The sequence below is a fragment of the Geotrypetes seraphini genome, chromosome 2 (assembly GCF_902459505.1).
Source record: "Geotrypetes seraphini chromosome 2, aGeoSer1.1, whole genome shotgun sequence".
NCBI classification, from domain to species: Eukaryota; Metazoa; Chordata; class Amphibia; order Gymnophiona; family Dermophiidae; genus Geotrypetes; species Geotrypetes seraphini.
In genome coordinates this window covers 69,356,350-69,383,932 of record NC_047085.1, presented here as the reverse complement: position 1 = coordinate 69,383,932, position 27,583 = coordinate 69,356,350, and the positions used below count along the sequence as shown (strand labels likewise).

The 27,583-nt window shown below is 44.4% G+C and overlaps 1 protein-coding gene across 10 annotated transcripts in view; it reads left to right on the top strand.

Moving 5' to 3' along the window:
• VPS13B (vacuolar protein sorting 13 homolog B) overlaps nt 1-27,583 on the top strand; it is a 1,237,203-nt gene that overhangs the window by 13,322 nt on the left and 1,196,298 nt on the right. For all 10 annotated transcript variants that reach the window (XM_033933145.1, XM_033933154.1, XM_033933146.1 and 7 more), the window contains one exon: nt 1,596-1,739. In XM_033933145.1, the coding sequence (XP_033789036.1) occupies nt 1,596-1,739 (144 nt within the window). The remainder of the gene's footprint in view (nt 1-1,595; nt 1,740-27,583) is intronic.

Below are 27,583 nucleotides of genomic sequence, written 5' to 3'. Positions count from 1 at the left end.
AAGGTATGGAGGACAGTTGTCTAGGGGGCTGCTTTGTAAGGCTAGCTTTGATATTAGTTTATTGGTATTGGGGTTGGTAAGGTTAATGAATGAAGACCAGATCTAGTCTGCTTTTATGGGTTCAGTGTATTCCATATAGTTATGTTGGGAAGTGTTTGCTGAGGCTGTCTTAGCAACTTCCGATTGGACCAACTTGACTTTGTTGAGGAAGAAATCTGCTAGTTCTTGGGATGAGATTTTATTAGAGAAGGTTGCAGATTCTTGCTTTGGGGGGGATGTCAGTTGTACTAGGCGAAACAGTTTTTTTGTTGTCAGTTGTGTTGCCTCTTATTTTACTGGTGTAGTAGTTTTTCTTTGTTTCGGATATATTGTCCTTATATTTATTTATGGCTGCTCTCCATTGTGTTCTGGTGTCTTGTTTTTCCTCCATTTCCTCTCTAGACGTCTGCATAGTTGTTTGTCTAGTCTTAGGGACTCCGTAAACCAGGGTGAAGTTTGGTTTGATTTTATTATGCGTGGGTGGAGGGGGGATACCGTATCTAGGGTTTTGGCTATGATTTTGTTCCAGTTGGTTATCATTGAGGAGGTGTTACCTGTGGGGGGAGGGAGTGATTTTGACACTGTTCCAGAAGAAATTGGGTCTTGTTTTCCTGTGGACTAGTCTTGTGGCTTTGGTTCAGGTCTATGTCAGTTAGGTTTAGGCAGAATTTTAGGAGAAAGTGATCTGTCCATGGGACAGGGGACCATATGGCCCTACTGACTAGGTTAGGGGGAGAGGATGCAAACAGGTCAAGAGTATGGCCTTTTTCATTGGTTGGGCCTGAAGGTATGATTGTGATTTGGCAGTCCTCAAGTAGAGTCTTGAGTTTAGTGACTGCTTTATTTTCTGCAGATTTGAGGGGTAGGTTGATGTCACTGTGTATGATTAGTTTGTCATGTTGGCAGGTGAGGTTTGTTATTATTTCCATCTTTTTTGTGATGTGGAGTCCGAATTAGTGCTAGGGGGTCTGTAGAGTAGAAGGCTGAACGTAATAAAAGCATCACGCCCAATTCACCTGCTGTGTAGTGACTATTTGAAAAGAGTTAGATCTTGCAATATAAGTACGTACAGTGCTGTATTTTCTATTAAAGTTTTTGGGATATGGAACGAATCGTCCGAGTTTCCATTGTTTCCTATGGAGAAATTTGCTTTGATATACGAGCATGCTTCTGGAACAAATTATGCCTGCAAACCAAGGTACCACTGTATATAGATTCTAGTAACCAGATTTGTCCTGAAAGGAACTGAAGGCTTGTAAATTGAGGTCTTTTTAACTAGTTATTCCAGAGTGTTATACATGCAGCATGTATTTTCAAATAATGTGACAATGCTTTCTTTAACATGAATTGTCTTCTATTAGATTATATTTTGGATTTTGATGAAGCAAGCAGCAACACTGAAGTAGAACCAGATCAGTGATGGTTTGTATGTGTTTTATTATAGGGATATATTTCACTAATAACAGAAAGAAAATGAGATATTTGTTGAGAAGAATTTTTGAGTTATTTTTCTTTTTAGAATTTGTTTGTTAACTATTACTCATTCTTTGGTTTAGGAACTGAAATTACCATTTACTTTTTTGAGCGGACATATCCATGAATTGCGGATCCATGTACCATGGACAAAACTAGGGTCAGAACCAGTTGTAATTACCATCAATACTATGGAATGCATCTTAAAACTAAAGGATGGAACACAGGTAAGGGGAAGCATTCTGAGGATTGCATGCTCATTTTAAACATATAAACAAATTACTGTATATGTTTTTATTCTGGTTGCATTTTTATTTTTTTCCAATATATTTTATTGAATTTTCAAACAAAGGAAAAGTACAATCCAAACCAACAGATATTGTATCATAGAAACCTTTTCACCAAAAATGAATACACAAATCCCAGTCGGGGGAGAGGCATGATCTTCGGGCACCGGCACCTCCTGTGGGTTGGTGCTGCGGGCTGGTGCCACATTGGGGTTAAGCATTCAGTTTGGGTGGGCGGGGGATGCCGGTTTGCGCGGGGGGGGGGGGTGCAAGCGTTAGCGAGGGGGGAACCAATCAAGCGAGTTTCTCTTACTTCCTATGGAGAAACTCGCTTTGATATACGAGTATTTTGGTTTACTAGCATGCTTCTGGAATGAATTATGCTCGTAAACCAAGGTTCCACTGTAATTAGTAAGATAATTAAATTTGCTGATGACACAAAGTTGTTCAGAGTTGTTAAATCACAAGAGGATTGTGAAAAATTGCAAGAGAACCGTGCGAGACTGGGTATCAAAATGGCAGATGACATTTAATGTGAGCAAGTGCAATGATCTGTTCTTGGCTAGATCCAAGGGCCTCTACTCTATCCTCATCCTTTTCGATCTGCCACCTTTGATACTGTTGATCATCGCCTACTCCTTGTTGGGATTCCATAGTTATCCCAGGACAAGCAGGCAGCATATTCTTAACGCATGGGTGACGTCACCGACGGAGCCCCGGTACAGACACTTTTAACTAGAAAGTTCTAGTTGGCCGCACCGCGCATGCGCGAGTGCCTTCCCGCCCGACGGAGGAGTGCGTGGTCCCCAGTTTCTTCGTTTCCGTGGAGCGAAGAAGTCGCATGTGTTTCAATGGCTGTTGAAAACTTAGTTCTGCCTTCCCGCTCGCGTACTTTTTTCATTTTTTCAGTTTTTTTCCTTTCGGATCCCGTTAATTTTCTTTAAAAAAAAAAAAAAAAAGCTCGTCGAGTTTTCTTTATTTTTTCGGGCCGGCCCTGGCGGGGCCTGTTGCCACCATACAGGCCTCCGGCTTTGATTTTGCGGAGGCCGTGTTTCCCTTCATGCCCCCTCAACCGGGCTTTAAGAAGTGCCAGCGGTGTGCACGCCCGATCTCTCTTACCGACCCGCACAATTGGTGCATGCAGTGCTTGGGTCCAGAGCATCGGGCGGACATCCGCACCCGCTGTGCTACGCTTAAAAAGCGCACATTAAAAAACAGGCAGATCCAGCAAAATATTCTATTCGGTGCCGGAATCTGCCGCGATGTCGACGGCACCGCAAAAGTCGACACCGACTACTTCGACTCCACCGGATCTTTCTTCGGGGTCGCTGGCCCCAGGTAAGCTGGCTAAGAAGCCTTCCACTTCCCTTGAGCGCCCTCCCGCCACGGTTGCAACACCGGCAACCCCGGCACCGCATCAACCCCGCAAACGCTCCGCTCCGATATCGGTGAGTGCCTCGTCATCGGCCTCATTGCCGGAGCGTAGAGCGGCACCTATGGTACCGAAAAAGAAAAAAGCGGTACCGGTGCCCCCCCTGGACGACCGCATTGCGGCCATACTCCAAACCCAGTTACAGGAGCAGCTGCAGCAACAACTCCAACAACTGTTGCCGGCATTACTGGCACCGCACCTTCCGGTACAGGACCGGTCCGAGCCTCGCACCGTTCCATCGGTGTCGACCCCCTCGGTACCGCTCAACACTTCCATGCCGGTCCTCTCGGCTGAGCCACATCTTTCCCAACCTACGGTACAGACCTGCTCTGATGCCGATCCTTCTCGGTACCAGGTACGGCACCGGTCTTCCTCACCCGGTACCGCCTCGGTCCGCTCTGGCAAGTCTCTCTCCAAAACCCGCCATGCCTAGCCCTCCACACTGATGTCCCGCTGTGCGCACCCCGACATCAGTGACCCAGACTTATGGGAAGAATTCCCACACGGTACCGAGGAAGACGCTTCCTCCACGGACGAGGAACCTTCAGTGACTGTTACCGTTTCAAAACCTGATCAGTCCTCATTCACCAAATTCCTCAGGGAGATGTCTGCTGCCCTTTCCATTCCCTTGGAGTCCGACTCCAAAAAGTCACAGGCCTTTCTCGATGCCCTAGACTTTGAGCAACCTCCCAAGGAATTCCTCAAGTTACCCGTACATGACATCCTACGGGAAACTTTTTATAAGAACTGGGAGAACCCCCTCACTGTCCCTGGGGCCCCTCGCAAATTGGATAGCTTGTATCGGGTCATTCCCATCCCAGGGTTTGACAAACCTCAATTGCCCCATGAATCTCTCCTGGTGGAGTCCACCTTAAAGAAAACTCAGGGCTCCAGTGTCTATGCCTCCACCCCTCCTGGCAGAGAGGGAAAAACTATGGATAAGTTTGGCAAGCGCCTTTTCCAGAATGCAATGCTGGCCAACAGGGCAAACAATTACACCTTTCACTTCTCCTTCTACATGAAGCATCTGGTGCAACAACTCTCCGACTTACAAAAATACATCCCTGAACGTAAGGTACCTCTTTTTCAACAACAAATTTCCAGTCTGCTCCAACTCCGGAAATTCATGGTGCGCTCCATTTATGACTCATTTGAGCTGACCTCTCGAGCGTCTGCCATGGCTGTTGCCATGCGGCGTCTGGCCTGGTTGAGAGTTTCTGACCTTGACATTAACCACCAAGACCGCCTGGCTAATGCACCTTGTCTTGGTGATGAACTCTTCGGGGAGTCCCTTGACTCAACAACCCAGAAACTCTCGGCTCACGAGACCAGGTGGGACACCCTGGTGAAGCCCAAAAAGAAGACTCCGCCTGCTCGCCCCTACAGACAGCAGTCTTCCTACCAATGCAGGTTCTCGGCCAGTCCTCTTAATCCGCCTCAACAGCAGCCTCGCCGACCTCGTCAACAGCATCAAACTCAGGCTCGCTCACAATCTCACCAACCTGCCAAGCCTCTCCCTCCGTCAAAACCATCTCAGCCCTTTTGACTTTTTCCTCCAGGGCATAGCCAGACTCCCACCATCATTGCCTCTTCCTCAGCCTATCGCAGGTCACCTCCAAATCTTCCTCAGCCGTTGGGAAGTCATCACATCAGACCAATGGGTCCTCAACATCATTCGCCACGGCTACTCTCTCAACTTCCAGACTCTTCCACCAGACAATCCTCCTGTAGAGTCTGCTTCTCACTCCTCCCAAACCCCCCTCCTCCTGAGGGAGGTCCAATCCCTCCTTCTTCTCAATGCCATCGAAGAGGTGCCTCCGGACCAAAGGGGTCAGGGATTCTACTCCCGCTACTTCCTGGTTCCCAAGAAGACAGGAGACCTCCGTCCCATCCTCGATCTCAGGGACCTCAACGAGTGTCTGGTCAAGGAGAAGTTCAGAATGCTCTCCCTTGCCACACTTTACCCTCTTCTCTCTCAACACGACTGGCTATGTTCCCTGGACCTCAAAGAGGCCTACACGCACATCCCAATCCATCCGACTTCGCGTCGCTACCTACGGTTTCAGATACAGCACCGTCACTGTCAGTACAAAGTGCTACCTTTTGGCCTCGCATCATCACCCAGGGTGTTCACCAAGTGCCTTATTGTGGTGGCGGCCTTCCTCAGGTCTCACGACCTCCAGGTGTTCCCCTACTTGGATGATTGGTTGGTGAAAGCGCCTACATCTCCACTTGTGCTACAAGCCACTCATCACACCATCTCGTTCCTCCATCTTCTGGGGTTCGAGATCAACTACCCCAAGTTGCACCTACTTCCCACACAGCGACTTCAGTTTATTGGAGCCATCCTCGACACCCCTCTGATGAGGGCGTTTCTCCCCTCAGACCGACAACGGACCCTGCTCCACCTCTGCTGTCAGGTGCTCCTTCGTCGCTCCATTCCAGCTCGGCAAATGATGGTCCTTCTGGGCCACATGGCCTCGACGGTCCATGTGCTTCCTCTGGCGCGACTCCACCTCAGGACACCTCAATGGACTCTGGCCAACCAATGGTCACAGACCACGGATCCTCTTTCTCATCCCATCTCTGTGACATCGTCTCTTCAGCAATCTCTTCAATGGTGGTTGAACTCCTCAAATCTTTCCAGGGGTCTCCTCTTTCATCTACCCCCTCACTCCATGATCATAACCACGGATGCCTCCCCTTATGCATGGTGAGCTCACCTGGGAGATCTTCGCACCCAGGGACTCTGGACCCATCAGGAGCGCCAACATCACATCAATTTCCTGGAACTCAGGGCCATGTTCTATGCTCTCAAGGCCTTCCAGCACCTTCTCTACCCTCAGGTTCTTCTCCTGTGCACAGACAACCAAGTCGCCATGTACTACATAAACAAGCAAGCCGGCACCGGATCTCCCCTCCTCTGTCAGGAGGCCATCCGCATCTGGACCTGGGCCACGGCCCACAGTCTATTCCTCAAGGCTGTCTATATCCAGGGCGAACAAAACTCCCTGGCCGACAATCTCTGCCGCATCCTTCAACCTCACGAGTGGACTCTGGATCCTCCCACACTCCGCTCCATCTTTGCTCGGTGGGGTACTCCTCAAGTAGATCTCTTCGCAGCTCCTCACAACCATCAGCTGCCCCAGTTCTGCTCCAGACTCTTCTCTCCTCATCGTCTGGCCCCGGATGCATTCCTGCTCGACTGGACGGATCGGTTCCTCTATGCCTTCTCTCCACTGCCTCTGATGTTGCGGACGTTATTCAAACTGCGCAGGGACAGAGCCACCATGATTTTCATCGCCCCTCGGTGGCCTCGCCAACACTGGTTCTCCCTCCTGCTCCAGCTCAGCTCCAGGGAACCCATTCCTCTTCCTGTGTTTCCTACTCTACTTACACAGCAGCATCAGTCTCTACTGCATCCCAATCTGTCTTCACTCCACCTGACAGCTTGGTTTCTCTCGGGCTGACCTCTCCAGAGAATCTGTCTCAGCCTGTCCGTCGTATTTTGGATGCCTCCAGGAAACCGGCCACCCTCCAATGTTACCATCAGAAGTGGACCCGGTTCTCCTCTTGGTGTCTACTTCATCATCACGATCCCACCTCATTGGCGGTGGAATCTGTTCTGGACTATTTGCTCTCTCTGTCCGACGCTGGCCTCAAGTCTACCTCAATCAGAGTCCACCTCAGTGCCATCACTGCGTTTCATGAGCCTATCCTCAGAAAACCTCTCACGGCTCATCCACTGGTTTCCCGGTTCATGAGAGGCCTCTTCAATGTCAAACCACCTCTGAAGCCTCCTCCAGTCGTCTGGGACCTGAATGTGGTTTTATCAGCCCTCATGAAACCTCCTTTTGAGCCTCTTGCCACAAATTCGCTCAAATTTCTTACATGGAAGGTGCTTTTCCTCATTGCCATCACCTCTGCCAGGAGGGTTAGTGAGCTACATGCACTGGTTGCCGACCCACCTTTCACTGTTTTTCACCATGACAAGGTGGTTCTGCGTACCCATCCTAGATTTCTCCCCAAGGTGGTCTCGGACTTCCACCTCAACCAGTCCATTGTGTTACCTGTCTTTTTCCCTAAGCCCCATTCTCTTACTGGGGAGCAGGCGTTACACACGCTAGACTGTAAGCGCGCCCTTGCATACTACCTTGACCGTACCAGGGCCCACCGCTCGTCACCTCAGCTCTTTTTGTCCTTCGACCCTAACCGTGTAGGTCGTCCTGTCTCTAAACGGACGCTTTCCAACTGGCTTGCTGCCTGCATTGCGTTCTGTTATGCTCGGGCCGGTCTCTCACTGGAAGGTGCTGTCACGGCCCACAGGGTCAGAGCTATGGCTGCTTCTGTGGCTTTCCTCCACTCCACACCCATCGAGGAGATCTGCAAGGCTGCCACTTGGTCCTCAGTTCACACGTTCACTACCCACTATTGTCTGGATGCCTTCTCCAGACGGGATGGATACTTCGGCCAATCTGTGTTACAAAATTTATTTTCCTAATGGCCAACCATCCCTCCTCCCTCTCTGTTAGCTTGGAGGTCACCCATGCGTTAAGAATATGCTGCCTGCTTGTCCTGGGATAAAGCACAGTTACTTACCGTAACAGGTGTTATCCAGGGACAGCAGGCAGATATTCTTACGTCCCACCCACCTCCCCGGGTTGGCTTCTTAGCTGGCTTATCTTAACTGGGGACCACGCACTCCTCCGTCGGGCGGGAAGGCACTCGCGCATGCGCGGTGCGGCCAACTAGAACTTTCTAGTTAAAAGTGTCCGTACCGGGGCTCCGTCGGTGACGTCACCCATGCGTTAAGAATATCTGCCTGCTGTCCCTGGATAACACCTGTTACGGTAAGTAACTGTGCTTTCTGTCCTCTCCTGGTTTTCTTCCTATCTCTCCCACCTTCAGTGTATACAATGGTGGTTCCTCCTCCACAGCCTTCCCGCTATCGATTTTTGTACTTCAAGGCTCTGTCCTGGGACTGCTCTTTTTCTCAATCTACACTTGCTCACTTGGAGTGCTGATTAGAGAATGACACAGTGGCTATTACCTGCGTCTAGCCGCTGAAACAGTGGGGGTGGGTGGGGGGAGAAGTGCTCACTGCAGGTACGGGAACAAGGCCATCCACTGCCCCGTGGAGTGGTGAATGGCCTTTTCCCCGCAGGTAAGGGAGGGAATGTGCGCGGCCCCTCCCTCCTTCCTACCTACCGGCTGAATCTATCTCCCTCCCTCCCCCTTACCTTCGCGGCACATTTTAAGTTTACAGAGTAACTTGTTTAAACCGCTGGAGCCTGCCTGCCTGCCTGCCTGCCTGCAGAAGCTTCTCTGACGCTGAAGGGGGGTGCAGAGTAACAGACGCTGAAGGGAAATGGGGAAGAAAGAGTGGGGAGAAGACGCTGAAGGGAAATGGGGAAGAAAGAGTGGGGAGAAGATGCTGAAGGGAAATGGGGAAGAGAGAGTGGAGAGAAAACACTGAAGGGAAATAGGGAAGAGAGAGTGGGGAGAAGACGCTGAAGGGAAATGGGGACGACAGAGTGGGGAGAAGACACTGGAAGGGAAGAAAACAGAGATGTCAGAAGGGAGCGGAGGGAAAAAGATGGGTGCCAGACCTATGTGGGGGGGGGGGGGTGAAGGGAGAGGCACAGTAACAGCAAATGGAAGATGCAGAGAGAAGGAATAAGGAAGGAATAAGCTAAATATTGCAGTACTGAGACGGGGATAGTAGTTGCGGGAACGGAGTGGGGACAGTGGTCGTGGGGACAGGATGGGGCGGTGACAGTGGACGTGGGAATGGGGTGGTGACGGGGACAAATTTTTTCCCCGTGTCATTCTCTAGTGCTGATCTCCTCCCACAGCTTCCAGTATCACCTCTATGCTGATGATTCCCAGATCTACCTCTCTGTGCCAAATATCTCTACTGAAACCCAGACCAGAGTCTCAGCCTGCCTGTCCGACATTGCCGTCTGCTCATCTTCCCGCCTAAATCCACCTCTCCGCTTCCCTCATTCTCCATCTCTGTGGACAACACTCATATCCTTCCTGTTTTGTCTGCTTGTAATCTTGGGGGTCATCTTTGACTCCTCTCTCTCCTTCACTGCCCAGATACAACATATCGCTAAAACCTGCCGTTTCTTTCTCTATAATATTACCAAAATATGACCCTTCTTCTCCGAGCACTCTACCAAAACACTTATCCACGCCCTCATCTCAGGCCTTCCTCTTAGCCATCTCGCAACCCTTCCGGTCCATCCAGAATTCAGCTGCATGACTCGTATTCTGGGAGAGCCGCTTTATTCACATTACCCCTCTCCTAAAGTCATTTCATTGGCTTCCCATCCATTTCCGAATACAATTCAAGCTCCTCTTACTTACCTACAAATGCAGTCACTCAGCTGCCCCTCACTATCTGTCTTCACTTATCTCCCCCCCCCATCTCCGTGAGCTCCACTCAGCTGGTAAGTCCTTCCTTTCTGTGCCCTTCTCTTCAGTTGCCAACTCCAGACTCTATCCCTTCTGCCTTGCTGCGCTGTTTGCTTGGAACAAGCTACCCAAATCCTTATGGCGGGCTCCATTTCTGGCAGTGTTCAAGGCCCAGTTAAAAGCACTCTTTGAGAGTGCTTTCAACTCCTAACTCCTCTCACCTTGGGTTCTGCATCCCCAACCCTATATGTCATGTCTGTCTGTCCAAGTTAGACTGTAAGCTCTTCTGAGCAGAGACAGTCTATAAATGTCAAAATGTACAGTGCTGTTTACGCCTTTCAGTACTACATAAGTAAGTAGTAGTAGTAGTAGTAGTATTTTGCTTATGAGATGGTATTTAGGTTATATTTAAAAGAACAGAAATTAGGTATTTTAATGTTTAGTTTTTATGTTGTAAAACAGAAATATGGCAATCTCATTCTGATTTACTTCCTTAAAACACCAGCATATATAGGGAAGACTAGCAGATTTGCTCTGTTTGTATCTGATAGGAGGAGGAAAAATCCCATTGATTTGAATTAGTCTAACAGAACTCAAAGAATGACAGTTAACAGATGAGGCATAAATTGTATTTTGTGCTTCTTCATGAAAAATAGTTGGGTAAAGAATGATGTAAACTGCTTTATGAACAAATAAGTAATTTTCTGATACTCCTTATTCTGATTTAGCAAATCCTACCACATATGAAGATATTAAATAGGATTTTTAAATTTAAAAACTGCACATTGCAAGTTGTACTTTTGAATCTGTTTTTCATTTTTCATGGGATATGACTGTATGATTCAATTTCTTGTTGGGCATCATAGAGAGGAAGTGTGGTCTAGCGGTTAAAGCATTGAATTAAGAGTCAGTAGAAATCTTGTGATGTGATTTAAAACTCTTTTTACAACAGAATCTGGATGTGACCTTGGGCATGTTACTTTAGCTCCATGTGCCTTAGTTTATCTAACTGTAATTGGGTAATAATCATACCAGCCTTTTCCTTTCTGTCTCCCCTCTGCAAAGTTTAATTTAATCCAGGTGCCAGAAATTTTGCTATTGGGTCATTCAACCCTGTGATGGCTGTGTGCATTTCTTAAAGAAATTATAAAGTATATCAGGATCCTCTATGAATGAATAGTGCTATATAGCTCCAAGTTGCATTATTTGGTTATTAACAGTGAATGCTGGAAGAGCAGCAGTCCATTAACCTTAGTTTTGGAGGAAAGGAAAATTAAGGGAATGAGAAAGGGGACTGGGACTTTTTGTAGTTTTACAACCACACTCAAAGCAGTTTTACAGTACTTACAAGTACTTCAACAATTTTCCCGATCTGTCCTGGTGAGCTCACAATCTGTCTAATGTACCTGGGGCAGTGGAGGATTAAGTGACTTGCCCAGGGTCACAAGGAGCATGGCAGGGTTTCAACCCACAACTTCACAACACAGGAAAAAGGTACTGTGTTCCCTTTGTATGTCCTCCTGGTAGATCCTGTTGTGAAGTCATGGTATGAACTGCACTTTCTTTTACATTATAATCCTTGCTTTTGTTTAGAAGAAGGCCTCTTTAAGATATTTTAAATGGTTCTTAAGGAGCATTCTTAGTAAAGGGTTTTATTCCATTTTCTGCCTTTAGAAAATGCTATATGAGTTCTAAATCCTGTTGCATATTGGTTTTGTGTTAATGTTACTTACTAGAACACCAAAGAAGAGGCACAGGAGAAGTCAAAACCAACCTCCTGTTATAAGTACTTTATTAAGGAATAGTCCAAAGTCCAAATACAAGTCCTTGACTACAGTATGAAAATGGGACTAGTCCAAAGTCCAAATACATAGTAACATACTAGATGATGGCAGATGAAGACCCAAATGGTCCATCTAGTCTGCCCAACCTGATTCAATTTAAAAATTTGTTGTTGGTTTTTTCTTTTTCTTCTTAGCTATTTCTGGGCAAGAATCCAAAGCTCTGCCCAGTACTGTTCTTAGGTTCCAACTACTGAAGTCTCCGTCAAAACTCATTTCCGCCATTGAAGCCCTCCCCAGCCCATCCTCTACCAAACGGCAATATACAGACACAGACCGTGCAAGTCTGCCCAGTACTGTCCTTATTTCTTCAATATTTACTATTATCCTCTGTGTTCATCCCATGCTTGTTTGAACTCCGTCACCATTTTCCTCTCCACCACCTCTCTTGGAAGCGCATTCCAGGCATCCAACACCTTCTCTGTAAAGAAGAATTTCTTTACGTTGCTCTTGAGTCTACCACCCCTCAATCTCAAATTATGTCCTCCTGGTTTTACCATTTTCCTTTCTCTGGAAAATATTTTGTTCTACGTTACTACCTTTCAAGTATTTGAACATCTGAATCATATCTCCCCTGACCCTCCTTTCCTCTAAGGTATACATATTCAGGGCTTCCAGTCTTTCCTCATATGTATTGGCGCAAGCCTCCTATCATTTTCGTCGCACTCTTCTGGACCGCTTCAAGTCTCGTTATGTCCTTTGCCAGATATGGTCTCCAAAACAGCACAATACTCCAAGTGGGGTCTCACCAACGACCTGTACAGGGGCATCAACACCTTTGTTCTTCTACTGGTTACGCCTCTCTTTATAAAGCCCAGCATCTTTCTGGCAGCAGCCACTGCCTTGTCACACTGTTTTTTCGCCTTTAGATCTTTGGACACTTATCACTCCAAGGTCCCTCTCCCCATTTGTGCATATCAGCCTCTCACCTCCAAGCATATACGGCTCCTTCTGATTATTAATCCCCAAATGCATTACTCTGCATTTCTTTGCATTGAATTTTAGTTGCCAGATAATAGACCATTCCTCTAACATTTGTTAGATCCTTTTTCATATTTTCCACTGCCTCCTCGGTGTCTACTTTGTTACAAATCTTGGTATCATCCGCAAAAACCTTTCCTTCTAATCTTCAGCAATGTCACTCACAAACATATTGAACAGGATTGGCCCCACCACCGAACCCTGAGGGACTCCACTACTCACCTTTTCTTCCTCTGAGCGACTTCCATTAACCACCACCCTCTAGCGTCTGTCCATCAACCAGTTTCTAATCCAGTTCTCCACTTTGGGTCCTAACTTCAGCCCTTCAAGTTTGTTCAAGAGCCTCCTATGAGGAACCGTGTCAAAGGCTTTGCTGAAATCTAAGTAAATTACATCTAGCATATGTCCTTGATTCAGCTCTCTGTTCACCCAATCAAAAAATTCAATCAGGTTCTTTTCACAAAATTTACCTTTAGTAAAGCCATGTTACCTCGGATCCTCTAATCCAGGGGTGTCCAATGTCGGTCCTCGAGGGCCGCAATCCAGTCGGGTTTTCAGGATTTCCCCAATGAATATGCATTGAAAGCAGTGCATGCAAATAGATCTCATGCATATTCATTGGGGAAATCCTGAAAACCCGACTGGACTGCGGCCCTCAAGGACCGACATTGGACACCCCTGCTCTATCTAATCCATTAGATTCTAGGAAGTTCACTATCCTTTCTTTCAGCAAAACTTCCATTATTTTTCCATCAACCGAAGTGAGGCTTACCGGCCTGTAGTTTCCCGCTTCAACCCTGTGACCATGTTTGTGAATAGGGACTACATCTGCTCTTCTCCAATCCCCAGGAACTACTCCCATCTCCAGAGATTTGTTGAACAAGTCTTTAATAGGACCCGCCAGAATCTCTCTAAGCTCCCTCAGTATCCTAGGATGGATCCTGTCCAGTTCATTTGCTTTGTCCACCTTCAGTTTTTCAAGTTGTTCATAAACACTTTCCTCCGTGAATAGTGCAGAATCTACTCCATTTTCCTGTGTAACTTTGCCAGACAATCTCGGTCCTTCTCCAGGATTTTCTTCTGTGAACACAGAGCAGAAGTATTTGTTTAGCACATTTGCTTTTTCCTCATCACTCTCCACATATCGGTTCCTAGCATCTTTTAATTTAGCAATTCCATTTTTCATCTTCCTCCTTTCACCAATATATCTGAAAAAATATTCTGTCTCCCTTTTTACTTTTATAGCCATTTGCTCTTCCGCTTGCTCTTTCATTAGACGTATCTCCCTCTTGGCTTCTTTCAGTTTCACCCGGTAGTCCTTTCTGTACTCTTCTTCTTGGATTTTTTTATATTTCAGGAATGCCAACTCTTTTGCCTTTATTTTCTTCCACTAGTTTGGAGAACCATGTTGGTTTCCTTTTTTTCTTATTTTCTTCACATAAAGTTCCGTAGCCATTTTTATAGCTCCTTTCAGCTTGGACCACTATTTTTCCACTTCTCTTATGTCCTCCCATCCTAACAACTCTTTCTTCAGGTACTCTCCCATTTTATTAAAGTCCGTACGTTTGAAATCTAGGACTTTAAGTATCGTGTGGCCGCCCTCCACTTTAGCCGTTATATCAAACCAAACCGTTTGATGATCGCTACTTCCCAGGTGAGCACCCACTCGTACATTAGATATACTCTCTCCATTTGTGAGGACCAGATCCAGTATCGCTTTTCCACTTGTGGGTTCTGACACCATTAGTCTGAGCAGAGCCTCTTGAAAGGCATCCACAATCTCTCTACTTCTTTCTGATTCCGCAGACGGAACTTCCAATCCGCATCCGGCAGGTTGAAATCTCCCAACAGCAGCACCTCCTTTTTTCTTTCCAAACTTTTGGTTAATCAGAATCGGATCTTTATCAATTTGCTGCAATTTGAGTCGGAGGTCTGTAGACTACACCCACGTAGATAGAAGTTCCATCTTCTCTTTTCAGAGCAATCCATATCGCTTCTTCCTCTCCCCAGGTCCCTTGCATTTCAGTTGCTTGGATATCAGTCTTTCTCTACCTTTTTGACCATCTGTCCTTTCTAAAAATATTATATCCCGGTATATTTGCATCCCCATCCCACCCGGTATATTTGCATCCCATCCCACTGGAAGCTACATCCCATCCCTCTGGAGCCAGGGAGGAGCGTATCCAGAGGACGAACGAGTGGCTACATGAATGGTGCAGGGACATGAACTTCGGCTTCCTGGACCATGGAGAGGCACTAAAGGGACTGCAGGGACTAGATGGACTCCACCTGACAAGGAGAGGCAAGAACATCTTCGGACATCGACTAGCCCACCTCCTCCGAAGGGCTTTAAACTAGGTAAGTTGGGGGAGGGTACCCACTCATGTACTAGCGCAGTAAGTAATTTTCCAGGAGAGGTGAATCGACACTCCATTTCTGAAACCGAGGTAAGTTCACACAGTAAAAACAATCATACAAAAGCCACTCAAACTCAGGTGGGAAATTCTACACAGGGTCTTAGCAAACATAAAGTATGGAGGGCTATGTATGTTAATGCACACAGCTTAGGCAATAAAATTCTAGAATTAGAGACAGAGATAACGAACGCCGACCTCGATGTAATAGCGATATCTGAGACTTGGTTCACAGACTCACATGGGTGGGACATGGCTATACCAGGATACAACTTACTTCGTCGGGACAAAGAGGGAAGGATAGGGGGTGGGGTAGCACTATACACTAGAGATAACATCAAAGTCACCAGAATCACAGATGTCAACTACACCGGGGAATCACTCTGGGTGAACCTGGCCAGAGGAAACGAAAAATGCTTGTATCTGGGTGTAGTATACAGGCCCCCAAAACAGCAGGAAGACAGGGATATGGAACTAATCAAAGACATTGAGAACATCACTTTACGCGAGGACACGGTTCTGCTAGGGGACTTCAATATGCCCGATGCTGATTGGAAGACACTTTCCGCTACTACCAGCGGCAGCAGAAGGCTTTTAACCTCCATAAAAGGGGCGTGACTCAAACAAATGGTGCTGGAGCCCACCAGAGATCAGGCGACACTGGACCTGATACTCACCAATGGAGAAAGCGTTTCAGAAGTTTCGGTAGGCGATACACTAGCCTCCAGCGACCACAACATGGTATGGTTCAACATGAAGATAGGCTTCACTAGATCAAACACAGCAACAAAGGTCCTCGACTTTCGGGGCACTGACTTTAAACGCATGGGAGACTTCGTCCATCAGGCGCTACAAAACCAAGCTGAAACCAATAATGTAGAGGCTATGTGGTCAATCCTGAAATGCACCTTGCATGAGGCAACAAACCGCTATATAAAAACAGTAAGCAAACGACGGAGAAAGAACAAGCCCCAGTGGTTCTCTGCAGAGATCTCGGATCTTGTCAAGGAAAAAAAAAAAAAGCTTTTATTTCCTACAAGCATACAGGAAACAGGGTGACAAAAGAAGATTATCTGACCAGGTCTAAAGCAGTCAAAGCGGCAGTCAGAGAGGCCAAGATTCAAACAGAAGAACAACTAGCGAAAAACATTAAAAAAGGGGATAAATCCTTCTTCAGATACATTAGCGACAGGAAACGAAACACAGATGGGATAGTATGTCTCAGGAAAACAGACGGGACCTATGCAGAAACGGATTCTGATAAAGCCAAACTACTAAATGAATACTTTTGCTCAGTCTTTACTTGTGAGGCGCCGGGGACCAGTCCACAACTGCAGGCAAGGCAAACCTCGGAAGACCCGTTTCAAAACTTCAAGTTTACACCCAGCAGCATCCATGGTGAACTATCAAAACTCAAGGTGAACAAAGCCATGGGACCGGACAATCTACACCCCAGGATTCTTAGGGAGTTGTGTGATGTCCTGGCGGAACCGCTATCCGTGCTGTTCAATCTTTCCCTAAGTACCGGAAAAGTCCCCATGGACTGGAAAACAGCTAACGTCATTCCATTGCACAAAAAAGGTTGCAGAACAGAGGCTGCGAATTACAGACCGGTCAGTTTCACCTCAATAGTGAGCAAACTCATGGAAAGACTTATTAAACAAGAATTAGATACGATCCTGACCGAGGAGAATCTACAGGATCCCCAGCAGCATGGATTCACAAAGGGAAGGTCCTGTCAATCCAATCTGATCAGCTTCTTTGACTGGGTTACAAGGAAACTGGATATGGGGAAGTCTCTAGACGTCGTGTACTTGGACTTCAGCAAAGCTTTTGATAGCATCCCGCACCGCAGATTGTTGAGCAAGATGACTTCGATGGGATTGGGAGTGATATTGACGACATGGGTCAATGACTGGTTAAGCGGTAGAATCCAGAGGGTGGTGGTTAATGGTACCCCCTCCAATACATCGGAGGTGACCAGTGGAGTGCCACAGGGATCGGTCTTGGGACCGATCCTTTTCAAAATATACATAAGAGACCTGACTCAAGGGCTTCAAGGTAAAATAACAGTATTCGCCGACGACGCCAAACTATGCAACATAGTAGATAACAGCACCTTACCCGACAGTATGGAGCAGGACCTGCTCTTATTGGAACATTGGTCCTCGACTTGGCAGCTGGGCTTTAATGCCAAAAAATGTAAGGTCATGCACCTTGGCAGCAAAAACCCATACAGAACTTACACTCTGAATGGTGAGACCTTAGCTAGGACTAGGGAAGAACGTGATTTGGGAGTAATCATTAGTGCAGATATGAAAACTGCCAAGCAGGTGGAGAAAGCTGCATCCAAGGCTAGACAAATGGTGGGATGCATCCGTAGAGGTTTCGTCAGCCGGAGGCCCGAAGTCATAATGCCCCTGTACAGATCCATGGTGAGACCTCATCTTGAATATTGTGTTCAATTCTGGAGACCACATTATCAAAAAGATGTGCGGAGAATCGAGTCGGTTCAGCGAATTACCACTAGGATGGTCTCGGGACTCAAGAACCTCCCATATGAGGAAAGACTGAATAAACTGCAACTATACTCGCTCGAGGAACGGAGAGATAGGGGGGACATGATTGAGACTTTTAAATATATCACGGGCAGCATCGAGGTGGAAGATGATATCTTCTTTCTTAAAGGACCTTCAACCACAAGAGGTCATCCGCTGAAAATCAAAGGTGGGCAATTTCATGGCGACACCAGGAAGTATTTCTTCACTGAAAGGGTAGTCGATCATTGGAATGAACTTCCATTGCAGGTGATTAATGCCAGCAGCGTACTCGATTTCAAAAAGAAATGGGATATGTATGTGGGATCTCTAGCCGGGTGAAGTCTGGGGGTGGGTCATTAGCGTGGGCAGACTTGATGGGCTACAGCCCTTTTCTGCCGTCATATTCTATTCTATGTTTCTATGTTTACAAAAGGTTTTAAGCTCTCCCCTAGCTCCCGAAAGGCTTTCTGAGCTGTAAGTGGGGAGTTGTTGGCCAGGTCATTTGTTCCTAAATGGATAACAACATCAGCTTTAGACCTCTTATTTTCTTCCTTAATTATAGACAGTATTTGTTGGGTACTTCTAGTAGCCGTGGCTCCTGGGAGACACTTCATTATTTTAGGCTCCTTGTCTTGTGTTTCAGTGTTAATGCCTCTGATGATAGAATCCCCTAAAAGCAATAATTTATTGGCTTGAGGTTTCTTACTCTTCCTTTGTGAGTGCTTTTCTTCATAAGTTACCTTCACTAGTTCCAGTTCGATTTCAGTTCTTTCTTGAGCACTGCAATGCTCTAATGGAGCAAAGGAATTCTGTAGGTGCAATTGTGAGGGTGTATGTTTCTGTGTTACATGTCGCAGTCTACCTGACCCTTCTGTGATCCATTTATTTCTTGATTATGTTACTCTTTGAGGCAGTGGTGACAAATTGGTATGGTTCAGTGGAGTGATGGCATTTGCTTTGATTGCATTCAATTCCTGCTTAAGATTTCTGAGCTCCTCCTTAATACTAGAAAGCTGAAGACAGAAGGGGCAAGCCCTAAGTGTCCAAATGGTATGCCACTGTATTCAAGGACTTGTATTTTGACTTTGGACTATTCCAAAATAAATTACATGTAACTGGAGGTTGGTTTTGATTTCTCCTGTGCCTCTTCCATTGTTGTTCTACTTCATTTTGAGGCTTGTTGTCTTCTCTCTTTGTTGAATGTTACTTACTGAACATTCTGAGACTGTGACCCAATTTTAATGATGTGACTCCCAGCCCTATATTTCTGCTTGTGTTGCTGCTCCGTGACAACTGTGATGTTGCTCTACTCCCCCAACTCCCATGATGCCTGTGCAAGCCTATATTGTTGGTTCAGTAGAAGGCATGGTGGGACAGTTAATGTTTTTCTCCCACCCCCAGCCTAGTTCAACTTACAACCTTCAAATGTGGGTTTTGCAATCCCATTTGGGACAGTGTCCTACAATTTAAGATGCACTGGGATATGATGATACAATATTTATATACTTTCTGTAATATAAGTTCACTATAAATTTGTTATTTTCCCCTCCATAGGAATTTGATAACATGAAAGGGATGTTCTTAGTCAGCTTTTATAGCTTCGTAATATATAATGAGATTTAAAGTTTTTGTGGAAAAATGTAGAAATCTGGAAATAATTACATTGAAGTTAAATATTTATATTGCATTTATATTTTTTAGTATTTATATGGTATGAAATGGCAATCAATTAATCTGTGGAATTTAAAAAATGAATATTTTATTTTAAATCTGGACTTAGTTATACCACCCATGCAGCTTATGGTTTTGTTTTTTTATTAAAACAAAGTGCAGACACTTAAGTATTTTTCACTGTGAAGGTGGAAGTTTTAAAACCAGATGTCCCACCAGAAACATGTTTTTGAGGTGGCCAATTAGAACTAATTATGGAGGCTGCAGAGAGAGAATTATAACACATTTTTTTCAACACAGAACTAACATTTGATATTGGACCTTGCAGTTGGCTACTGCAGGAACGATCAAACTTCCTGCCTGTATGGCTTTTGAAACTTGAATTTTGTGATGCATATAGAAAAAGGTCAGATGTCAGCAATGTAAAGTGCTCTCAAAACATATACTGTATTTGTTACAGATTTCTAGAATTCAAGGGCAAGAAAGGACTTTGCAAATTACAGTTGACATTTAGACAAATTATTCAGTAGCAGGGAATTTGGAGAGTAGTAGCTGGTTTACTGCCAGTGGTTTATAGTTGAGTAATAAGAATATAAATGAGATCAAACCTGATTTCTTCCTTCACAGGAACTTTGGACTTTTTTGTTTCGTGACTTCTGTTGTAAATCGCAGATGTTAAATTGAAAGTGGGAAACAAAGCTGACCTCTTTTGAGTGTCAGATTCATTCTAGGAGCTATATAGATTCTTAGTATAATTTTCTTGTTGGAGAAGGCATAAGAACAAACCAAGGTTTTGCCCCTTTCTTTCCTCACATTATTACAGATTAAGTTGTAATGTTATACATCAAGACATCTAAAGAATTTCCATGAAAGACAAAACTCTTGGGAATTATTCAAAGTAAAAATGTTGTTAAATTATTTCTTTGTGATAATTTTGTGTTGAATATTATTTTTTTCACATATATGGAAGTGACCTCATGGCCAGCTCACAGATTCATGAGCCTAGTAGCAGTAGTATGCTGGAAGCCTTGACTTAGGTGTGGATTCAAAAATCTTGTTTAGGAATATGAGATAAAAATTTGAGAAGTCCCATCAAGTAATTCCTTATGTTGATCTATCACATGCTGCTAAAGAAGATTGCATTCTCAATTTGTTTATGTTGTTCTTAAATTCTAGTACAAAAAACTTTCACTGAAATGAGAAAATGTCATAAAAAGAACGCAGCAATGCTATAGTTCTAAAGGGGAGGTACAGCTGACTGGAGGAAAAAGCCTCAGATAGGAGCCCTTCCACCACCACAATGGTGGTCCAAGGTGGTTGGACGTAACACCTCACTGGCAAAAAACCTCCAGACCGACCCCCACATTTGTCCCTGTTCAACCTTTGAAAGAATTTCAATTACGAGTGGACATTGAAAAATTCTTTAGAAAATTACATTTAAAAGAATTCTTCACTCAACACTCTTTCACTAACACGGAGAGCTCCATTGTTAGTTTGAAATCTACTTGGACTCCTCCTACCCCTCCTAGTGCACATTTACAGCTCTATAAAGAATTAGTTATTAGTGACATTAAAAAAGTTACCAAAACTAAGAGATACCAACCATACAATCTTTCACGGGAAGAATACATGGCTTTAAAACAACTCAGGTCAAATCGTTCTATTAGGATTTGTAGGGCAGATAAGGGTGGAGCAGTGGTAGTTCTGGACATGGCTAAATATAAAACTGAGGTCTCCAGGTTATTGAGTGTATCCACAGACTATGAGGAGTTGACTAATGATCCAACGTCTGATCTAGCCTGTGAGATACAGCAATTGACATCTTCTGCTGTAGAAGAAGGTTTTTTGACTTTAAAAGAACATGCCTATTTAAACAATCAAAATCCCAGAACTCCTGTGTTTTACATCTTGCCAAAGATTCACAAAAGTTTGATCGATCCTCCAGGTCGCCCTATTGTATCCAGTAGAGGTTCCATTTTGGAACCCTTATCCTCCTTTGTTGATTTATTTCTCCGTCCCATTGTATCAAAAGGTTTTTCTTACTTAAGGGATTCTTCTCAATTTTTGACTAAACTCTCTGACATCGACAACCCTGAAGACATTACATTTTTTGTCACGTTAGACGTAAAATCTCTCTACACTGTAATTCCTCAGGACGAGGCTCTTACTGTTGTTGAGGAATTTCTCCTCAACAACGTAAGTAATGATAGGATCCCTGTCCAGTTTATAATAAAATTACTATCTTTAGCCATGAAGAGAAATTATTTTAGGTTCATGGACAGGTTTTTTCAGCAGATATCGGGGGTAGCCATGGGGGCAACCATGGCTCCCTCGGTAGCAAACCTTTTCATGCAAAAATTTGAAAATACCTGGATTATTAATAATCCCTTCTCAGATAAAATTGCTATATGGCTACGTTTTATTGATGACGTTTTTGTGGCCTGGAAAGGTTCTAAAGGTGATCTGGATGAATTTTTTGAATGGTTGAACTCTAGACATTGTAACATTGAATTCAGCATGACTTACCACTCTAGTCACATTTCTTTTCTTGATGTTTTTGTTATCAAAGAAACAGGTTTTATTAAAACCACAGTATATAGAAAAGATACAGATAGGAATACTTTTTTGGATTTCTCTAGTAACCATCCGAACCCTCTGAAGCGAAGTTTGCCCACCTCTCAATTTTTCCGTTATCGTCGGTTATGTTCCGACATGGGAGATTATAAAACTAAATGCAAACAACTGTATTCTCGTTTAAAGAGCAGAGGATATCCTACTGGTGTTTTGAAAAAAGCATACAAAAGGGCTAAGTTCATTAATAGAGATCTTCTTTTCCTACCCCGTGAACCTGAGTCCATTGACAATATTGCTACATGTATTCTAGAATATTCTCCTAACATCAATATCATCTCCAAGATACTCAGACGTCACTGGACTATAATGGACCTTCATCCCTCTTTGAAAGATATTCATTTCAGAATAGCTTACTCACGCCAGAAGAACTTTAAAGAACTTTTAAGTCCATCTGACATAAGAGATCCTTGTCCACCTACCACACTCTCAACTGGTCATTTCAAGTGTGGGAAATGTTCCATTTGCACCATCACTAAAGAACTGTCTAACACCTTCATTCATCCTTCCACCAATCAGAGTTTTTATTTGAAACATAGGACTTCCTGTACATCGACTTTTGTGGTTTATGTGTTTATATGTTCATGTCCCTTAATCTATGTGGGTCAGACTACTCGTCCCTTTAAAACTCGAGCCACTGAACACAAGAGTTGTCTGAAGAACAACAGATTACAGGCACCTATGGTCACACACTGCTTGGAATTCAACCATCAGTTTACAGACTTGAAATGTTGTGTGATTGACCACATCAGGGAGGATGTTCCGGACAGACAGCGACGTCTACTAAGAGCGGAACAACAATGGATCCACAGATTGAAGAGTGAAGATCCAGATGGACTAAATTCTAAATTGGAATGGAGTGCGTTCTACTGATCTTTTTCATTCTTTCATTTTTTGATTAATTTTTCAATTTTTTATTTTTTATTTTCTGAGTTTTAAATTTCTGGGTCTATTGTCATTAAAACATTTAAACAAGAAATTTTGGGTTTTGCAGAAATATAAACTTTTCCTTCACACACACACTTATATACTAAAATTAAGCAAAGAGAAAATATATATTTTTTCATTACAACACAATTTGTTCCATAAGTGCTGGTTCAGCAATAATTCTTTGTCCACTGTCACTTCCGGGTTCACCACCCGGCAGTGTTATATAAATCCCAGTTCTGCCATGTTACGGCCATCTTTTGATCTTGAGATGCAGCTTGCGTCCTATCTTAAGGTATGTCATTAAAGCTTCCTTTAACTATCTTTGAAGCTGTGCAGTTTTACCAGTTTACTGATTAAATTTAAATTTTTGTTCTGATTCTGGTTCTAGTTTTGATCGGATTTCTCTACACCCTGAGGCAGCAGATGAGTGAAACGCTGGCCATCGTCGGTGTACCGATCTACTAACCTAGATAAGTGGATTGTTATCCTCTATCGTTTGCACCGCCGCCCTGCTTTAAGTTTTCTACTACGGGGGGTCGGTCTGGAGGTTTTTTGCCAGTGAGGTGTTACGTCCAACCACCTTGGACCACCATTGTGGTGGTGGAAGGGCTCCTATCTGAGGCTTTTTCCTCCAGTCAGCTGTACCTCCCCTTTAGAACTATAGCATTGCTGCGTTCTTTTTATGACATTTTCTCATTTCAGTGAAAGTGTTTTTTGTAATATTTTGAGTTTCACAATTCCGAGTTTTTTCTTGTTCTTAAATTCTAGAACATTATGCCAAGGTTTGTGGTTACACACATCCCACTGCCTTTTAGAAAGAGCTAATTTGTTGGTTAAGTTGCAACTGTATATTTATCAGAGACCAGTTTTTAGTAAGACTTTTCTGGCTATCATTCAAATTATATCTGTTCTGGTTCTCTTATAAATGACTAGCTGATTACCCGGCTATTTATTTACCCCAATCTTCCGTTATCGCTAGACTTAATTCAGTGATTACGCCTGGTAAAACGGGAAGTATTTGATTGTTTATTTCATGGACATCTTCATTTTTAGCAGCAAGAATGGCCAGCTCTGTATGAGGCTGAACTTGGACTTAAATGTCATTGGGAGTGTCAGTATTCATCTTGGCAAGCCCAAAAACTATGGGTTAGACAGTAATATCTGTCGTTTTTGAAAATTTTTACATGTCACCCCCCCCCCTTCCCACCCCCACAGTTTCCCCCCCCCCCCATAAAGTAAGTCATATGTATACCAAGTTTGGCTGAAATCTGTCCATGCGTTTCAGAGTTATGCTGGAACACACACACCACACACACACACCACACCACACATACCACACCACACCCCCCACAGCCCCCCACCCACACACTACACCACACATCCACCCCCACCCACCCCCAAACACACCTCCACCCCCCCCCACACACACCCACACACACACCAAACACCACAGACCACACCATACACATACATACACACACACCACACCATGCACACACTACACCACGCATACACCACACCATACCCGCACACCCACACACCCTACACTCCCCACACACCACACATGAAATGGCCTACAAAGGATTGGTCCACAGAGGAGGAAAATGCCTCAGAACCACACCACCTCTCCACTGTGATCGGGTTGGTGGTTAACTAAATGGAGTAAAAGAAACTTCATTGGCAGAAAAAAATCTCAGAAAGACTTAACCTATAGCCTCATGCAATGCAATAACTCTATAGCACTTACTACAAACTTCTCTATTCTGGTGTTTGAAGCATACAATTCAAAGCCACTCCAGTAATAACAAAGAGATTTGCCTATATAGTAGGTAGTAGACATGCAAATTTCTCTCATGCATATTCATTAGGGATATTTTGGAAAACCCAACTGGCTGGGGGTCCCCCAGGACAGGTTTAAGAACCACAGCTGTAGTTAATTACTTTCCTGCAGTAATAAAGTAATTAACTACTTTCTCACTATCCCAGTAACTGTAATGAATTTCTAATGAAGAGTACCATATATACTCGACTATAAACCGAGATTTTGGGGCCAAATAATGGGGGTCTTGGTTTATATTTTGGTCAGCGCTGACCCACCCCTCTCCTAAACCTGTTTGCAGGCCTCCTCTGGGCCTGCCGTGAGACCTGTTGGTCCAATGGTAGCCGGGACAGGAGGGATCCCTTCTGCCTCCTGTCCCAGCCGATTTTAATTATTTTATCTTCCTCCCGCCACCCCATAAACCGTTAAGTTTCCCTGATGGTCCAGCGGTGAATCGCATCAGGAGCGACTTCCTTCGCTTCTGCCCGTGCAAAACTATTAGCTTCTGCAGATGGGCAGAATTGATGGGCCATTCGGCCTTTATCTGCCATCATGTTTCTATGTTTCAATGGCATGGGATAGACATGTGGGATCTTTAAGAGAGAGGAAGAGATAATGGTTACTGCAGATGGGTAGACTAGATGAGCTGTTCAGCCTTTATCTGCCATCATGATTCTGTGTTTCTAATTGGCTGCCGGGAGTTCTCGCTGGGATACTAAAGGGTATAGGCAGAGCCGCTAATAACTGCATGGGCAGGAGCGAAGGAAGGTCGCTCCTACCACGATTCACCACTAGACCACCAGGGAAACTAAAAGTTATGTGAGGTAGGCTGGAGGAAGATAAAAATAATTAGAATCAATTGGGACAGGAGGCGGGAGGGAGCCCTCCTGTCTCAGACACCGCTGGACCACCATGTCTTATGGCAGTCCCGGTGGAGGCCTGCAAGGCATCGGGAGGGAACCTGGCAGAGAGGGAGAGGGACTGGATGCAGAGACTAGCAAGAGAGGGAGGGAGGGAGGGAGGGGGCTGGATACAGAATCTGGCAGAGCAGCGAGAGAGGGGGAACAGGGGGCAGGGCATGGTAATGGCACTGCACTTGAATATTAAAAAAAACCCTCCCTCAGTTTATATTCAAGTCAACCTTTTTTCCTCCTTTTTGGGAGGAAAAATAGGTTACCTCTTTATATTCAAGTCTGTTTATATTCGAGTATATAAGGTAACTAGCACAACACTGATTATGACAGGTGTTTGTATTTTTGGGGATAGAGTCTCCAGTCATTCAGAGATTACCAGTAAGTGTGGTTTTTGAAATAACCAAAATATGTAACTTGATATAGGAGTCCATTTAATTTGTGTCTGGCCTTATGTTGAAACCGGTGATTTTTTTAAATATTTACTTGTTTGGATTTATTAACCACCTTTATGAAGAGATTCACCCAAGGGAAAGAAAGGTACAGCATGTATAGCTTGAAATTATGTTTAAAATTTTCTTAACAGCGTAAGTAAAATGACCAAATATAGTATAAATACAATCAATGAGATAAACTGGGAGTTGTAAAATTAAATCCTAGTAGTAGGACTGTCATCTTAACAGTATCTGAAATATAAACATTTAACAGCACTGTAAACCAATCATATAATGGGACTATGATAAATATCAGCACACTACGAATGATACCATAATAGGCAGCATGGAAGAACATTCATATAACATAGATATGACACGCTTGATGCCAGAACTATACAAATGAAACACCTTAATGGGCATGCATGAGGGCTTGTGGGCCTCCTTCAGAAAATTTACTGGTGCAGGTTTGAACATTGATGGAAATATACAAAGGCAAATCAAAAAGTAAAGGCAAAATACATCTAATGGCTTTAATAGAAGTAACTGTAAGCAATTGAACATATCACTTTTCCACATAGCCCCCCCATGCAAGATGACGCATTTGTCATATCATTCAGCTAGCTTCTGCATTCTTGCAGAGAAGTTTTTTGTCTGCTCCCGAAGTCAGATGAGCACCGCTTCCGTTGCTTCATCATGCTTTGTCTTTTGCTCTCCCTGTCGCAGTGATGCACCCATGTCTTTTCGCCAGTGACAGTCTTCTCCAGAATACTCGAATCCTTCATATCATCTCAGGAATTGGGTCACAGCATCTACATGTTGTTGCTTGTGCAGATCAATAAGCTGTTTGGGAACCCATCATGTGCAGACTTTCCTGTATCCCAAGTCATCATGCATTATGGCAAATGTAGATTCATAGCTGATATTTATATTTGCAGCCAATTGAGACATGTTATTTGTCGGTTTTCTCTAATCAAGGTATCCACCCTGTCAATGTGCTCTTGTGTGCATGATGTTGGTGGGTGACCAGAACAACCTTTGTTGGTTACATTTGTTCTTCCTGCTTTAAACTTTTTTATCCATTCATAAACCTTTCATTCATTCATTCATTCACTGAGTCAATATCTTAGGGTGAATTTCCACAGATTTCATTTCCTCTGCGCAAAGAAAACACACTACTGCACGATAGTGCAATCTTGCAATGGAGCATCCATGTTTTTGACCTCGTGGCTGCTACAAGACTAAAGGCCAATTGCTGCCCTTTGTGTGGATGAACTATCCAACAGGCAGTGTGCAAGTACGTATGGTTGCTCTAGGTCAGTGTTTCTCAACCTTTTCAAGCCAAGTACCCCCTAAGCCTAACAAATACCAAACAAGTACCCCTGTCCCAGACCCACCTAAACTCCGCCCCTACTCCACCCCTATAATAATAGTACTAATTGTAATGCAATTTCTTCCATCCAGTTTTCATATACACACAAGATAATCTTATTAACACACTAGTCTTTAAGCCCGTTCTATTAACGGGTGCTAGAATAGACGTGTCTGTCTATCTTTCTTTCTTTTTTTCTGTCTCTCTCTCTCTCCTTGGCCGCTGTGTGTCTGTTTTTCTGTCTCCCTCTGTCGCTCTCTGTGTGTGTCTCTCTCTCCTTGGTTGCTGTCTGTCTTTCTGACTCTCTCCTTGGCTGCTGTCTGTGTGTCTGTCTTTCTGTCTCTTTCTCTCCTTGGCTGCTGTCTGTGTGTCTTTCTGTCTCCCTCTG